Consider the following 18,215-nt stretch of genomic DNA (forward strand, 5'->3'; position numbering starts at 1 on the left):
TATCAGGGGTAGCAATGACAAAACAAAGATCATTCTTTATATATATGTGTGTGTGTGTGTGTGTACAGGTATATGTGTGTGTATGTACTTATATGTGTGTGTATGCATATATACATTTTTTTTAATTTTTTTAAATTTCAGAGAGGAAGAGAAAAGGAGAGATAGAAACATCAATGATGAGAGAATCATCGAATGGCTACCTCCTGCACGCCCCCAACTGGGGATCAAACCCACAACCCAGGACCCTTCAATCCACACTGAGTGGCCAGATTATTATGCGTTCAGAGATCATCATAATCTGGCCACTCAGTATATATTACTATATATATTTTTTAAATATTTTAATTGATTTTAGAGAGAAGAGGGGGGGAGAGGGAGAGAGAGAGAGAAAGAGAGAGAGAGAGAGAGAGAAACATCAATGATGAGAAAAAATCATTGATCGGCTGCCTCCTGTAAGCCCCCTACTGGGGATTGAGCTCACAACCTGGGCATGTGCCCTGTCCTGGAATTGAACCCTGACCTCCTGGTTCATGGGTTGACTCTCAACCACTGAGCTTACCATCAGGCTATATTACTATATTATATCATCTACTATATAATCTAAGGATATTATTCATATTTTTGCCAATTAATATATTTTAAATATATATATATATAGTAGTATATACTAAGTGGCCAGATTATGATGATCTCTGAATGCATAATAATCTGGCCACTCAGTGTGTGTGTGTGTGTGTGTATTAGAGGCCCAGTGCATAAATTCATGCATGGGTGGGGTCCAATTGGCCAGCCTGCCTGCTGGTCGAACTCCTGGTAAAGGGGACAATTTGCATATTAGCCTTTTATTATATAGGATTATATAGGATATACACTGAGTGGCCAGATTATTATTCGTTCAGAGATAATAATCTGGCCACTCAGTGTATAACTATATATAATAATAATTACTATAATAAATTAATTTCAAAGCTCATTTCCTGGTTTTAAAATGGAAAATGATTATTTGAGAAAATTCCTTGGTTTTAAGAAACACACACTAAAGTATTTCGGTTTTAAAAGGTATTACATCTGTAACTTACTCCAAAATGGTCCAAAGGAAAAATTCATGGATGTGTACACATATATACATTTACTCATAGAGAGAGTGAGAGGGAGAAAGGGAGGAAAAGATAAAGTGGTAAAATAGAATCTGAGCGAAGGGTGTTTACTATAACTTTTCTTTAAATCTAAATTATTCTATCCTATCCTATATAATAAAAGGCTAATATGCAAATCAACCAAATGGCAGAATAACCGGTCACTATGATGTGCAGTGACCACCAGGGGCCAGATGCTCAATGAAGAAGCTGCCCCCTGGTGGTCAGTGCACTCCCACAGGGAGAGAGCCACTCAGCCAGAAGCCACACTCACACTGGCGAGCGCGGTGGGGGTGGTGGGGCAGCGCTAAGGATGTTGCTGTGAGCAGGCCTGAGCTGGCAGTCAGACATCTCCCAAGGGCTCCTGCGCTATGAGAGGGTGCAGCTGGGCTGGGGGGACTCCCCCCAAGTGCACAAATTTCATGCACTGGGCCTCTAATATCTAAATAAACATTTTTAAGAATTAAAGAAAAAAAATAAATAAGTCCAGAACCCTTCCCCACACTATGAGAAGCACAACAGAGTGAGGAAAGAGAGTCACAGTGGGGGCCTACCACAGCAAACTCATCTCTGTCCAGATGTCCATCCTTGTCAATGTCACTGAGGTCCCACACCTGCAAGGGAAAGAGCAATAAGGCTTACTGTGTGTGTGTGTGTGTGTGTGTGTGTGTGTGTGTGTGTGTGTGTGTGAAAGACATACCAAAGCTTACTGGGGGAGGAAGGGCTGGTGTGCAGCAAGAGAGCCCACCAGAACCCAGATTCTGAATACATGCTGGCATTAAAACAAGGCAATCAAAATGCATTAAGAATCAATCTGCAGATTCTCTTAAAAACCATCATCCAATGAAGTATTATGAGTTCCAAGAACCATTCTGTCATATTATGTTCATGATTTTCTCTAACAAAAGATCATGATTTTAATCACATCCTCCCTGATTTTTTTTCTTTATCACCTCAAAAAGAAATCTTATCTAGAAAGTTAGTTTGTTTTTGGCACAGGTGTTGCTCTAAACATAAGACCACACACACACACACCAGCTTTAAACATAAGATAACACACACACACACACACACACACACACAAACCAACTCCCACCCCTATTCTCAATGCTCAGGGTCATGGACATGTGATCGAGCAGGTCTGTGGTGTCTCATTTCCTCTCCCATCAGCAGATGGTGAGTCAGGTGCTAGGCTTGTGCTAGGCTTACCTAAAACCTGAAGACCAGGAAGATAGGTATGAGTTCCTAGAAAAAGGCCACGTAACAGATTTTTTTAAAGTACAATTGAGGCACTGACCCAAGTTAGCTGGCCACCCTGCTGTGACCTTGTATGACCTCTCAAACATTCCAGAGGCCAGAACTTCCAGCTGGCCTCCCTGCCTTTAGTACTATCCCCAGGGTAACCACAGGGACTGCTCTAGAACAAACTCTGACACTACCATGCCCTGCTGACAGCTCCTCAGTCTGGCACACGGAGTCCCCGGTACCCTTAACAGGTCCTGCACTCCAGGCCAGCCTTCTGGGACTCCACCTTGAACTCTAGGGACACCAAAGTATTCATAGTCCCCTCAAGCATAGGAATGCTCTCTTAAAGGTGTTCAGAAAAGCTGGCAATAGTAAAGCCATGTTACAAGCCTTAAAAACAATGAAGTCATTAAGATCCCTGAAAATGGCTATAAGAAATTTTAATAATGAAACCATTTTCTTTAGAGATGAGCTAATTTTAAAGCTTCGCTATAACTAGTATTAATGACTTGGTGGAATCTCTAAATGTTTGTAAAAAATAAAAAAATAAAGGTGTTCAGTACTGGGCTGAGTGCTTTATACCTTTTCATTTAGGAAGCAGAAAAGTAACTTTCCCAAAGATACAGTGTATTATATGTGTGGGGGAACCAGTATAGGAATGGGCCTTCCTGCCTCCACAGTCCTCCCTGTGCCCAGGGCTTCCTCACTGTCATGGGCCATCCTAGGGACTCAGGGTGTTGTGCAGCACCTCTGGCCTCCATCCATATGATGCCAAAGCACCCAAGCAGAGGGGACAGCCCAAACTGTCTCCAGACATTGCTCATGTCCCCTGGGGGTAGAATTTCACTACCCGGCATGCCAGGCCACCTCTGATCATGCTGTCACAGCCAGGTCTTCTCAACCTGTAGTCTGCCACCTGAATGAGCCATGTCTAAAGCCTAGGAAGTGTCTGTGGACAGCAAACATGGGGCCAGCAGAATCTGCAACCTTGCAGGAGGTGAGAAACCACTTACCCTGCCCAGGACATCAAGTGGCAACTTTGAGTTCATGAGAACTGGTTTAACCTTGTCTCCAGAGAGCAAGCCATTTATGGGTAACAAGCTTTCGAAAATTCCATCGAATTTTGCCTTTTCTTCCACCTAGTTGGAAAAAAATAGCCCAAGTGAGTGAAAAAGTTGGTCTGTGGGAGAGTCTAAAGTGAGCTGGAAGCTCAATTAAAGCGGGAAAGGATCCACCCCAGGTCTCTCCTAAATGCACAAGACAGTCTTACAGCAGTTCCAGAATGAATTTATGCCCTGCCTGATACCCCTGGATCTGTCAGTCAAGATCAATGGGAGAGAGAGGATCTGACGCCAGGGGCTGCCGGGAAGATAAAGATCACCCCACCTGTGTCCTAGGACAAGAGCATGCATGGATTTTAGTCCTTTTAGACAAGCAACTAAATCTAGATATCAATCTACAGAACTAACAGAATTAAAAAGTCAAATATAAAAGTAAACCAAAGATTTGCCCAGACAGTGTAGCTCAGTGGTTGAGCTTCGCCCATGAATCAGGAGGTCATGGTTCAATTCTCAGTCAGGGCATATGCCTAGGCTGTAGGCTTGATCCCTAGGAGGGGGAGTCGTGCAGGAAGCAGCCGATAAATGTTTCTCTCTTATCGATGTTTCTATCTCTCTATCCCTCCCTCTTCCTCTCTCTAAAATCAATAAAAATATATTAGCCCTAGACAGTTTGGCTAGTGGATAGAGCATTGGTCTGTGGTTTGAAGGGTCTCAGGTTCGATTCCAGTGAAGGGCACATGCCTGGGTTGCCGGCTCAGTCACCAGTGTGGGGTGTGCAGGAAGCAGCCAATCGATGATTCTCTCTCATCACTGATGTATCTGTCTCTCTCTCCCTCTTCCTTCCTCTGATATTAATAAAAAATATTTTAAAAAATAAAACAAAGATTTAAGTAACTAGTTATCCAAATCAGCATTAAACTAGGACATTCCCTGTGTCTAACAGTAAAATAATAAACAATAAAAATTCCTCATTAACAGAGTGAAAATTTGGGCAAAGCAGTAGCTCCTGCTATTTTGAAATATGACATGAGGACAGCATATAAAGGGGGTTGCTGCTGAGGAAGTTTTGGGTGGGAGATTCCAATATACCTCCTGCAGAAGTAGAGCCTGCAATAATTGCAACCAGGGTACCGAAGACCTCTCACCACCCCTCTGACTACAAGCTGAAACCATGGGGGGGCCTGGGAAAACACTCTCAACAAGTGTTCATCAAAAAAAGAAAGCAGCAGCAAAATGTGGTTCATACTCCAGTGTATCATTCAATCTTAAAAAGGAGGAAATTCTGACTCAAGCTTCAGTATGGATGAGTCTGAAGGACATTATGCTAAGTGAAATAAGCCAGACACCCGGGACAAATTCTGTGCAATTCCACTTATATGAGGTCCCTAAAGTGGTCGAACTCACAGAGACACAAAGTAGAATAGTGGGTTGTTGGGGGCTGAGAGAAGCAAATGAGGAATAATTGTTTAATGGAGACACAGTTTGTTTAGAATATGAATAAATTCTAAGAATGGATAGTGGTGATGGCTGCACAATGTGAATGTACTTAACACAACTGAACTATACACTTAAAAATCATTAAGATGGTGAACTTCGTTATGTGAATTTTATCACAAAAAAAAAAAGTCAGAAACAAGATGACCAGACACTGCACATGAGTCACTTATCATTGCTCAGATATGCGCGATAAGAAGCCAAACACTCATTATCTGCCTTGAGCATTGCACTTCTCCCGCTGACCTGTCAGGCTCAGTGACTTGGTGCTTCAAGAAATCCAGAAACTTTCTTTTTGTTTTTGTTTTTTTTTAATTAATTTCTTTATTGATTAAGATATCACATATTTGTCCTCAACCCCCCATTCCAATCCCCCACCCCCTACCTATTCATGCCCCCACCCCCTTATTGTCCTTGACCACTGGTTAGGCTCATATGTATGCACAGAAGTCCTTTGTTGATCTCTCCCTTTTATCCCCACCCTCCCTTTGAGGTCCAACAGTCTGACCCATGGCTCCTTATCTCTGGGTCTGTTCTTATTCATCAGTCTATGTTGTTCACCGTTTCCCCTAGATGAGTGAGATCATGTCCTACTGGAAATATAAGAATAAAAAACGAGACAAGCAATAATCGTTATGCTGAAAGGCATATGAATCAGTCTGTAGTGAGCTTCTTTCTGGGCCACCAGTTCTTTTGAGACTCAAAGAAATCCAGAAACTTTCACAACAGAAAACAACACTTGGCACTTCAGGTCTGTCACTGTTCTCTCTGAATGGAGTCTCTCTTGAAAGCAATCTGCCCATCCCAGCCCTTCTCCCCTGACTGCCTACCCTCCTCAAGGCCTCAAAGGCTCTTCAGCTTCAAGCCTCTCCCTGAGGCCTCCACATGGCTCCCAGCAGAAAGAGAGCAGAAATGTTTAGGGAATAAGATCTCTTTGGTGCCACTCTTCATAACAAAGCAGCCCTTTTTCAAAGCAAGCGTCATGCAAACGAACGATGAATAAAGAAAAAGTCCTTTGCTACTGGGATCACCACAAGCAAACTGCTCAACTGCTCACAGAGGAAATTTCACAACTCCTTGGTCACATGAGGCCTCCGCCTGCCCTGTCTCTGCACAGACCTCTCTCCATCTAAACCTTTCCAAGGAGAGAACAGACCAACTACGTAAAAACAGAAAAGAAGCACTTGGGAGCTGGAGGGGGGTGGATATTTTATAACAAGACTGTTAGTAATGTCAGCATTTAAGCCAAAGAAAAGTGAGGACATGTGACAATCCTCACAGTGAGTGGGAGTGAGGGAGTCTCACCATTATCTGGGGGACCATCTCTGCATCCCCATGTGCATTTCCTTTAGGAGTAACCCCGCACTTACTGGAAGACACCACTCATTTTTTTTCTTTCTAGAAGCAGTAACACAGCTTCCCAGACATAACATCTCTTTCTTAAAAGTTTATGTGCTGAGAGAAGCTTCAAAAAGCATGTGCTTTCACCAGAGAAGGAAGAGTGATAACACATAAGCTAGCTGGAAATGATAGAGTTGCAAAGACAGGCTGGAGATCCTAAAGCTTGCCAGTTCTCACAATTTCCCCTCTATCCTGATTAACCAATCCAAGCAGCAGAAACCGCACAACATGATCTAGAAATGCAAGGCCATAACTGATCTAAAGACTTTCATTCGAAAAAGTACTTCATCCCAATTCTATGGCATACTCACTATGAAATACAGTAGATGGCAAAAATATTTGAATCAACATTATAAATAGCTAAACAACTGCACATGAAGGACAGCCAAGGGGTGTCACCTGTCACTTACCCTCACAGCCCAAAGAGCCTCTGCAGAAGGTGGCGTGACCATCAGAGGGCTGCTGGTGTCATGCTGGGGGGGAAAGAGAAAGAATCTGCTGTGACTGACATAGAATTAAATTACAGGAAGATGTGTTTGTGTTAAAGATACACATTTCAAAGTGCTTTCAAAACAGGAAAGACCTGGCGTGCTCACCCTCTTGGGAACATACCCACACTGTTCCCTCCTCGCTCTTCTTCCCTCTCAGGCATGCATCTCCTAAACTTTAAGGGACCCCAGGAGACTTGTAACCAGGGAAGCAATGGGCAACGGAAGCTCATCCCGGGCTAACCCCCTGAACCTGTCTCCAAGGCCCCCTTTTTTCTGACTTTCCAGTGAGCTGACAGCAGCACTCCCCTTGGCTCAGTTCTTTCCCGTAACGTTTCTAGAGCCAAAGCAGCCCCATGTAGTCTCTATCCTGTTGCTTCCTATATCCCTCTTCCTTATTTCACTGTCCCCAGCTTTAATAAATGTACTCTCAAAATAAATATTAAAACGAAGGGGGGCCGAAACCGATTTGGCTCGGTGGATAGAATGTTGGCCTGCGGACTGGAAGGTCCCAGGTTTGATTCTGGTCAAGGGCATGTACCTTGGTTGTGGGCACATCCCCAGTAAGGGGTGTGCAGGAGGCAGCTAATCAATGTCTCTCTCTCTCTTCAATGTTTCTAACTCTCTATCCCTCTCCCTTCCTCTCTATAAAAAAAATCAATAAAATATATTTGAGGAAAAAAAAGGGAGGAGGGACCTCAAAAAGTTAAACACAATGACCATAAGACCCAACAATTCTATTCCTAGGTATGCACTGAAAAGAAGTGAAAACAGGTACGCAAATCCTTGTATATGAATTTTTATGTCCACTAGCAGATGAACAGATTAAACAAATTGGTGGGCCATACAATGCAATCTTTCTCAGCCATGAAAAGGAATGAAGCATTGACACACACTACAAAGTGGATGAATCTTGACATTATGCTGAGTGAAAGAAGTCAGATATTTGATTCCATAAAATGCCTAGAATGGGCAAACCCAGAGACAGAAGCAGATTAGTGGCTGCCAGTGGTTGAGGAAGGGGAAATAGGAAGTGATTACTTAATGGGTAGAGAATTTCCTTTTGCGGTGATGAAAATGTTCTAGAACTAGGTAGAGGTAATGGTTGCACAATATTGTGAATGCATGAAATGTCGCAAAATTGTTCATAATTTTAGGTTATGTGAATTTCATCTAGGAAAAAAGGGAGAAAGAAAACATGGAGAGGCAGGCAGGCAGATAGATACATGGATGGCATTACAAGGTGAATTGGAAGGATTTTGATACTTACGAATTTAGGCGGTGGCATGTTCAAATTCAGATTGCTCAAGGTAACTTCGTGGCCACTCTGTGCGCAGGCTACTAGTCTCAGTGCAACATAGAAACCCTGCAAATCCAAAAGGAGGATATATGAATCCTACCAGCCGGCAGTGGCAGCAGAGGAAGAGCTGACTGTAGCAGCAGGCTTTAGGGAAAGAGGGATGTCAATTCATGTCAACAGAGACTGCATGTGCAAAAGTCACTTACAGTGTCAAGGTGAACTGGTCTCACCCTGGGAACATTGTTTAAATGAATATGCTAAAACAGACTTAGCCCATTTGCATTCTGAATGCTGTAACATTTCAAATAAATGTATTTTCAAAAATAATCAGCTCCCAACACTTAGGAAATGTAGATTATATAACTAGCAAGCTTAACATGTTTAAGACTATGAACTGTGGCTCATATGTGTGACTTTTTGAAAATGGTTTGAAATAGACACAGCTATTTGGAAATTTACATTCAGGATTTCTGTGGTCCCCGTGGCTGGCCTCACTGAACAGGGCATCCTCTGCCCACTCACCTCCACCTGTCATGGCCCTTCACCTCCCATGCAGGGACAAAGAACCTAAACTAGGCAACCGGCAGCCTTGGCTCTTCCCTGCCCTCCTCCTAACCCTGAACAAGCCTCACCACAGGCTTAGTGAACTCATGCAGCATCACCTAATTTTTTTTAATTGATTAACTGGATCAACAACATAGACTGTTCTATTTTTCTTAATATTTTTTGTTTGTTTTTAACATGGACTGTTTTAAAACTACAATTACAGTATTTTTTAATGTCTTCAAAGAGATAAGCAATAATCAGTCTTCTTCAGGCTGCTTGCCACAGAATGCCCATGTAGAGTGTCAAATAAAGGGAACATAAGCCCTAGCCAGTTTGGCTCAGTGGATAGAGTGTCAGCCTGTGGACTGAAGGGTCCTGAGTTTGATTCTGGTCAAGGGCACATGCCTGCATTTCGGGCTCATCCCCAATAGGAGGCAGCTAATCAATGATTCTCTCTCATAATTGATGTTTCTATTTTTTCTCCCTTCCTCTCTGAAATTAATAAAAAATATATTTTAAAAAAAGAGGGGGGAACATAAGTTTAGGGGAACTAAATTAGGAAAAGGTAACAGGCTTCTTTCCATTGAGGATATTCAGACCTTATACATGCAGATACACAGTGTGAACCTCAAGGAAAGGAGGAATAGTGCTGATGCTTTCCTGATGGATCAGATCCCAAACTGTGAGATACCAGGAACAATATCCCTTGGAATGCAGTTTAGGGAAAAGCTGAGCTAAATTAAAAATGACCATTTAATATCATTTGTAAGTACTTATAAATTTCCATTTATAGAACATTCTTGAAATGATGAAATTGAAATGGAGAAGGAACCAGGGTTGCCCGGGAGTAGGGTGTGACTACCAAGGGCAGCAGGTGAGGGACTGACTCACTGTGATGCTGGGGCAGGTCTATGTCCTGACAGTGGTGATGGTTATGTGAATCTATGCAAGTGATAAAATGATACAGAACGACACACACCAAAAAACACCAAAGAAGTGCTTATAAAAATTGGTCAGCTATGCGTAAGGTCTCTTACTGGTTTAGTACTGCCTTGGCTCTGATCATTGTGCTATAGTCACATAAGCAGCTCTCACTGGGGGAGCTGAAGAAGGAGACACGGGAACTCAACCATTTCTACAACTTCCATGAGAGTCGGAAGTTATTTCAAAATAAAATATTTTTGAAAACATTTTAATCACTTGTAACCACACAAAATATGAAAAGATATGCTAACCATGAAAGATGGTTCCAAATGTTCAACAAAGGCCTTTATTTATAAAGAAAATCTCCCCATTTTAACAATTTGACAACTGCACTTTTGTCTAGTGACACGTCAGTGGTACGAACAGAAAGGAAGTGCAGAGGAGGCCAGCCTGGGGTCTCTGGCCCGGCCCTTCCACTTGGTCTGAGCATACGTGTATATACCTGTTTGTCCAAGAACCCTTTACCTTCTGGGTCGGCCAAGTCCCATATCTGTAGAAACAGAAAAATTCTCATGAGTGTGACTGCTGATTGCTGCTCATTTATTCACGAAACAGGAGCCACCACCATTATATGTAGGTCTTAAGGGAAGGCCGGAGAAATCCCCAATTTGTAGCAGGTGAATGACCTGTGCCCCTCCCTCCGCCAGTCCATGGCAGAGCCCCAAGAACACCCAGGTCCATTCAGCTCCCAGGCTGACACAAATCCATAAGTTGTCAAGACCCCTAAAATGCTCAGGCCTCTTGTCTGCTCCCTCAGCAGGGAGTGGCAGCTGCCACCAGAGTAGTGTACCCACCTTTTATAGCCTTATTACAGAGGGTGGCAGTGGCCTGTCCACTCCCAGGAGGCCTGTCCCCAGGAAAAGGGGTCTGCAAAGCACATCCTTCCACCTGCTGGGGAAGCCCCAAGGGCAGCCGCAGAAACACCCTCAGGCTTGACGTACCTTCCCAAGGATAATGTCTGAGAGCCCAGACTTCTTTAGAAAAAGTGCAGCTTCACTGGCTCCAACTCTCCCTGTGTATGCTGGGTCTACCTGCAATGGGAGAGCGACACTGAGATGCAGCTTCAGGAAGCAGAGCAGCAGATAAGGCAGCATCCACCACACTAACGGGGCCGATAATCCAGAGAACAGAAGGGACCAGAGGCCATGCCATGCTTCAGTACAGGGCTGTGCTTTCTGGGTCACTCACTCTATAGTTCCATCCAAAAAGATACCAGTGAAACTTACCTGCTTGTAATATGATTCATATAATGGATTTCCAGTGGGAATCTGTAAACAAAACCAGATATTGGTTAAAAGTAGACATACCCCTCAATTTTATTACCAACATATAAAATAGTGAAAAAATTTGCACTTTAAACATCTCTATAGACACACTGCAGTTTATTTTCAGCTAAAGACATTACACTTCCTTGATTTAGAAAAGGGAAATGCTAATGCTCTTTAATAAATCTCAATTTCTACAACAACAACAACATGGTTGTTCAGGCAGGAGTGGCAGCCCAGAGTAGATTTCCATGTGCTTTACGATGGAATTCAATGTGTCCGGGAGCTCAAAGACACCCTTTTACTGTGAGATCATTCTCTGGCCCCAGAATCAGAACAGGAGCCTCTGCATTTCATCATGAATCACCAGACATGCAAGCATCAAACCGGTTTCCCAGCCCCAAATTTCGTCCCCACTTGCCACTAAGGGACTAGGCAGAAATGCACATTGACTGGCCCCGCTGGAAAAGAACTGGCCAGTGACACTCCCCCTATGATAGGCAGGAAGTTCAAAGCCCTTGGCTCAGCACAAGATACTCCATATTCTGGCCATCAAATCCCCAAGACATTGCTATTAACTGCCTTGTCCAGTGTCATGTGGCAAGTTAAGGCCACATCTGGATCCAGCCTGGTTAGCAGCTGAGCCCATGCACCTCCCACCATGTCCAGGACCTCTCTTCCAGGGGAAAGAGAGAGTAACCAGGGGAGGTGGCAGATGGGAAGGAATTAAGCAGCCACTAAAATATGGGCTATAACCGAAACCGGTTTGGCTCAATGAATAGAGTGTCGGCTTGGGGACTGAAGGGGCCTGGGTTCGATTCCGGTCAAGGGCATGTACCTTGGTTGCAGGCATATCCCCAGTAGGGGGTGTGCAAGAGGCAGCTGATCGATGATTCTCTCTCATGGATGTTTCTAACTCTCTATCTCTCCCTTCCTCTCTGTACAAAATTAATAAAATATATATATATTTTTTTTTTAAGATATGGGCTATAAAGGCTGACACATGTTGTGGTTTGCTTATTTGTTTGTTTTTAAGGTTTTTGAATTGATTTTTAAAGAGAGAGGAAGGGGGAGGGAGAGCAACACTGATGTAAGAAAAACATCAATGGGCTTCCTCCTTTTGCACGCACTCTACTGGGGATCAAGCCGCAACCTGGGCATGTGCCTGACTGGGAATTGAACCAGCAACCTTTTGGTGCACAGGATGATGTCCAACCAAAACATACTGACCAGGGCAATGTGTTGGTGTCTTATAGCATGCAGGGAGCAATGTAGTAAAAAAAACTGCTATTGATTAAGTGAGCAAAGAAACATGAAGACAACACCATCCTATATAGTAAAGAGGTAATATGCACATTGACCCTCACGGTGTCGCACAAGATGGCTGCCCTCATGTGGTCAAAGATGACTGCCACAAGATGGCCAGTAGGGAAGGGTAGTTATGGGCCAGCGGGCCAGCAGGAGAGGGTAGTTGGTGGGGACCAGGCCTACAGGGAAGGGCAGTTAGGGGCAACCAGGCTGGCAGGGGCGGGCAGTTGGGGGGCAATCGAGCTGGCAGGGGAACAGTTAGGCATCTATCAGGCTAGCAGGTTTGATTCCCAGGCAGGGCACATACCTAGATTGCAGGTTCCATCCTAGGTCAGGGTGTATACAGAAGCAACCAATAGATGCCAATACCCCTTGCCCCATACCCATAGATGTTTCCCTCTCTCTCTCTCTCTTTCTCTGAAATCAATGAGCATGCCCTTGGGTCAGAATTAAGAAGAAAAAAACACAAACTAAGAAAGACTGGAAGGTAATGAGTGATGGCTTGAGAAAGAAAAGGTGATAACACCAATGAGTATTAAGAAGTATGCTGCTGTATCAGCTCCCTGCCCAGAGCTCTTACCTGACACCATCACTGGGGGAGGCTGTCACCCTTAGCTCCTATGATCTTAGGGGACAATGTCCACCATCACACTCTATGTGGCCTCCTAGGTTTAAAACTCCACATGCCTGCCGAAGCCGGTTTGGCTCAGTGGTAGAGCGTCGGTCTGCAGACTGAAAGGTCCCAGGTTCGATTCCGGTCAAGGGCATGTACCTTGGTTGCGGGCACATCCCCGGTAGGGGGTGTGCAAGAGGCAGCTGGTCGATGTTTCTCTCTCATCGACGTTTCTAGCTCTCTATCTCTCTCCCTTTCTCTCTGTTAAAAATCAAAAAAATATATTAAAAAAAAACAAAAAAAAACTCCACATGCCTTCAAAACACTCCCATCTCCCAAAGGACTAGGGCTGACAGGGGAAGCAAAATCAGACAGGCTATTTGTCAACTCTCAATCAAGGTGACAGGGGCTGGGCCAATATAGGACAGCATGTGCCACTGACACTAGAGTGGAATGCCTAGACTCAGAGGTCCACACCATGACAACAAAGGTCCCCTTCCCACCAAATTTCAGGGAGGCACAGGTATGAAGTGCATTTCCCACAGGTGTTTTCTTTAAAAAAAAAAAAAAATCTCATGGTAGGCAAGAAAGGTTTCCAAGCTACTGTGAGTCCAGTGGAAAAAGTTACAGTAAATGGGGAAGACAGGGTTAACAACTGTCTCAAACTTCCCAAATGCTTCTGAGCTTCAAGATCCATGATCAAGAGAAATAAGGCCCTGAATAGTCCAGAAAAGCGTCTAAAGCACCAGACCCAAAGTTTCCCCCATCTGTGCTGAGTGCTTACCCCAGGTTAGGGCCAGGTTCAATCCCAAAGTATCTCAACTGATGGAAAGATCAGACCATGCCTCTGCCACTCTTCTCTAACTATGGGATTTAACTTGGGTGAGCTGGGGCAATGAAGTAGAAAGAGGTTTGAATTTCATTACATATAGTTCAGCTAATGCAAAAGCATAAGGGAAGGGAAGAAGGGAAAACACCAGATCTAACTGGTACTTCCTCTTAACACACTACTTTCTCACACGGATGGTGGTTACACATGCAAGCTGCCCAAAATGCCACTGCGACAAAGATGAATATGCATGCTATTTTAAAAAAATATATTTTTATGGATTTCAAAGAGGGAGAGGGAGAGAGAGATAGAAACATCAATGATGAGAGAGAATAATTGATTGGCTGCCTCCTGCACACCCCCTAAAGGGGATTGAGCCCGCAATTGGGCATGTACCGTTGACCAGAATCTAACGCGGGACCCATCAGTCTGCAGGCTGATGCTCTATCCACTGAGCCAAACCAGCTAGGGCTGAATATGCATGCCATTAATGCCACCAATCTCTCACATGCTGAACAATCTGTGTGGCCAGTGCTTGCACAGAGACCTCAGTACAACCAGCTGGCTGGTGGGGCAGCAGCTCCCAGAGGATGCATCAAAGCTACTGGGACAAAGCCCTCTGAGCTGTCTGACTATGTCTGACCCCAAAGTAAGCCCAGGGCCAAGCACAGGGCAAAGGCAGAAAGAGAATAGGCCAGGGGACAAGGCTTTCAGTGTAAGAGAAGCAAGGCCCTGGCAGGTTATGGGTTTGATCCCCGATAAGGACACATATAAGCAGCAACCTATGAATGCATAAATAAGTGGAACAACAAATCAAAGTTCCTCTCTCTTTCTCACCTCTCCTCTCTAAAATCAATGCATAAAAATTAAAGAACAGAAGCAAGACGGGCATGGCATTCTCCATCAGCCGACTGTACTAATAAAATGCCATTATCAACTAGGCCAGTGGTTGGCAAACCACGGCTTGCAAGCCACATGCGGCTCTTTGGCCCCTTGAGTGTGGCCACAAAATACCACAGCCTGGGTATTAGTGGCGTTAGAAAAAGTTTAAGTTTAAAAAAGTTGGCTCTCAAAAGAAATTTCAATCATTGTACTGTTGATAATTGGCTCTGTTGACTAATGAGTTTGCTGACCACTGAACTAGGCAATGTCTGAATTATGGGTGAGTTTCAGCATGGTTTGACCTTTTAGTTGCTCTTCATGTCTTCTTTTTTTAAATAATTTTTTATTTTTAATTACAGTTGACATACAACATTATACTAATTCCAGGTGTACAATCCCATGATTAGAAATTTATATAACTTACGAAGTGATCACCCTCATAAATCTAGTGCCCATTTGACACCACAGAGTTATTAAATATTATTGACTAGGGCCCTAGCTGATTTGGCTTAGTGGATGGAGCATCGGCCCGCGGACTGAAGGGTCCCAGGTTAGATTCTGGTCAGGGGCACATGCCTGGGTTGTGGCTCAATCCCCAGTAGGGGAGCATAAAGGGGGCAGGCGATCAATGATTCTCTCTCCTCATTGATGTTTCAATCTCCTTCCTTCCTTCCTCTCTCTGAAATCAATAAAAATATTTTTAAATAAATATTATTGACTATATTCCCTTTTTACATCCCCATGACTACTCTGTAAATACCAATTTATACTTCAACTTTATCACCCAGCCCCTTAACCCCCTTCCCATCTGGCAACTGTCAAAATGTTCTCTGTGAGTCTATTTCTGTTCTGCTTGCTCATTTAGTTTTTTAGATTCCACATGTAAGTGAAATCATCTGACATTTGTCTTTCTTTGACTTATTTATTCAACACAATACCCTCTAGGTCCATCCAGGTTGTTGCAGGTGGCAAGATTTCATTTTTTATGACTGAATCATATTCCATTCTATGCATATGCACCACTTCTTCTTTATCCATTCATCTATTGACAGACACTTAGGTTGTTTCCATATCTTGGCTATTATAAATAATGCTTCAATAAACATATGGCCAATGTGGCTCAAATGATTAGAGACTGTCCTGTATATTTAAGGCCGTGGGCTCAATTTCTGATCAGGGCACATACCCAGGTTGTGAGTTTGGTCCCCATCGATGTCTGTGTCTGTCTGTCTGTCTGTCTGTCTGTCTGTCTCTCTCTCTCTCTCTCTCTCTCTCTGTTATCCTCAGGTGAGAAATAAATTAGTGAATAAATAAGTCACTTTAAAAACAAACAAAAATATGAATGTATATGTCTTTTCAAGTTAGTGTTTTGGGTTCTTCAGATAAATACCCAAAAGTGAAATTGCTGAGTTCATCTCTGTTGTGTGTTTTTTTTTTTGTTTTTTTTTTTATTTGAATATTTTATTGATTTTGTACAGAGAGGAAGGGAGAGAGAGAGGGAGCTAGAAACATCGATGAGAGAGTCATCGATCAGCTGCCTCTTGCACACCCCCTACCGGGGATATGCCCGCAACCAAGGTACATGCCCTTGACTGGAATCGAACCCGGGACCCTTCAGTCCCCAAGCCGACGCTCTATCCATTGAGCCAAACCGGTCTCAGCTGTGTGTTTTTTTATAGTCTTTGTTTTAAAGTCTATTTTGTCTTGTAGAAGTATTGCTATCCCATATTTATTTGTTGTTGTTTGTTCTACTACCCCAAAACTTCTGTTTGTTTGTTTCCATTTTCATGAAATGTCTTTTCCATCCCTTTATTTTCAGTCTGTTTGTCTTTTGACCAGAGTGAGTCTCTTGTAGACAGCATATGTAAGGATTTTTATTATCCATTCAGCCTCTATATGTCTTTTGGAGCATTTAATCTATTTTCATATAAAGTAATTGTTTATAGATTGCCATTTTATTATTCATATTTTTCATCTTTTTGTTTTCCTCTTCATCTTAAAGAAGACCCTTCAACATTTCTGGTAATAATGGTTTGGTGATGATGAACTCCTTTCGCCTTTTCTTGTCTGGGAAGCTTTTTATCTATTCTTTAATTCTAAATGATAAATGGTAGTTGTGCTGAGTAGAGTAATCTTGGTTGTAGGTCCTTGCTCTTCATCACTTTGAATACGTTTTGCCACTCCCTTCTGGCCTGCTAAGTGCTGTTAAGAAATCAGCTGACAGTCTTATGGGAGCTCCCTTGTATGTAAGTAACTGCTTTGCTCTCTTGTTCTAATTCTTACCCAATGATAACCACTGAGTAATGCCAGCCAGGGTTCCATTGATTTTTAGAAGAGAGTGGAAGGGAGGGGGAGAGTCAGAAAGAGAGAAACATCAATGTGAGAGAGATACACCAATTGGTTGCCTCCTACATGTGCCCGAAATGGGGCTGGGGACCAAGCCTGCAACCGAGGTATGTGCAACTTAACTGGAATTGAACCGGCGACCTTTCAGTCTGAGGGTCAAGCAGGGTTCAAATACCTGCTAAGTCAACACCTTGAGTTTGTTGCTCATAGAGGTGTTTAGGTGGTGCTTCAGCGTGCTCTAAATCTGTCCACCAGATGCACTGGATCTGTGGCCTCCTGGAATACGCAGGCCAAAGTCAACCACTGCCTGTGCTCTGCCCAGAGCCACCTGACATGACCTACAAAGTGATCTGTAGATGGTTGCTATTCTACTTGTGCTGGGCTCAGAGGTGCCCATCAGAAAACAAGCTGCAAAACAAGGTCGGCTGACAGTAGCCCCATGCCTGAGGCCACATAGCAAGAGGTACAGGGTAGCCCAGGTGGTATTGCTCAGTGGTTGAGTGTCGACCTGTGAACCAGGAGATCAGGGTTCAATTCCCAGCCAGGGCATATGCCTGGGCTGCGGACTCAATCTCCAGTGTGCGGCATGCAGGAGACAAATGATTCATGATTCTCTCTCATCATTAATGTTTCTATCTCTCTCTCCCTCTTCCTTCCTCTCTCTGAATTCAATAAAATAACATATGTGTGTGTGTGTGTGTGTGTGTGTGTGTGTGTGTGTGTGTGTGTGTGTTTAAAGGTACAGGGTTCACAGAGGCAAGATGCTGCTTATTGAAAGATTTTAGGAAAGTTGGCAGCATAAACAAGACAGGCTATTTATATGGAAAAGCCACTGGAAAGGACTAAAGTGAACCCACAAGTTGGGTGGGGCAGGGTCTCAGGGAATCACTGGGGTGGGGTGAACAGTATTAGCAAGGTTGAAGGTATCTCAGACATGGTGCCTGTCTGCTGGCTGTGGGGGAACACTCAGCAAAGGAACAATGGGATCTGCCAATACTTCTGTCTGGGAGAAAGCTGCCCCTACAGCTCTCAACACGCTGCCAAACAATTAAATTCCTCTCCGTGTATCACTGGCACTTTTGAACTGCTGCCCCAGCTCTGGAGCTCAGAGTGAGCCTGCAACCAAGGTATGTGCAAAACTTGATCGGAATTGAACCGGAGACCTTTCAGTCTGAGGGTCAATGCTCAAACCACTGAGCCTATCTTCATGTTTTATTTTTTTATTATTGTTAATCCTCACCCAAGGATATTTTTCCACTGAGAGAGTGGAAGGAAAAGGGAGAAACAGAAAAACACATCGACTGGTTGCCTCCTGCA

The 18,215-nt window shown here is 43.6% G+C and overlaps 1 protein-coding gene across 13 annotated transcripts in view; it reads right to left on the reverse strand.

Annotated features, from left to right (window-relative positions):
* The window catches only part of EPS15L1 (epidermal growth factor receptor pathway substrate 15 like 1), a 94,371-nt gene that overhangs the window by 60,212 nt on the left and 15,944 nt on the right, over positions 1-18,215 (reverse strand). For all 13 annotated transcript variants that reach the window (XR_014795169.1, XR_014795170.1, XR_014795171.1 and 10 more), the window contains exons 2-8: positions 10,882-10,923; positions 10,597-10,686; positions 10,098-10,145; positions 8,096-8,191; positions 6,748-6,810; positions 3,395-3,520; positions 1,691-1,750 (exon numbers count right to left, since the gene is read on the reverse strand). Coding sequence is in view for 10 of the 13 variants with exons in the window: in XM_084885867.1 (XP_084741993.1) it covers positions 1,691-1,750; positions 3,395-3,520; positions 6,748-6,810; positions 8,096-8,191; positions 10,098-10,145; positions 10,597-10,686; positions 10,882-10,923 (525 nt within the window). In the remaining 3 variants the exon portion in view is untranslated. The remainder of the gene's footprint in view (positions 1-1,690; positions 1,751-3,394; positions 3,521-6,747; positions 6,811-8,095; positions 8,192-10,097; positions 10,146-10,596; positions 10,687-10,881; positions 10,924-18,215) is intronic.

This window comes from Pipistrellus hanaki (genome assembly GCF_964339955.1).
Source record: "Pipistrellus hanaki genome assembly, chromosome: 5".
Taxonomy (NCBI): Eukaryota; Metazoa; Chordata; class Mammalia; order Chiroptera; family Vespertilionidae; genus Pipistrellus; species Pipistrellus hanaki.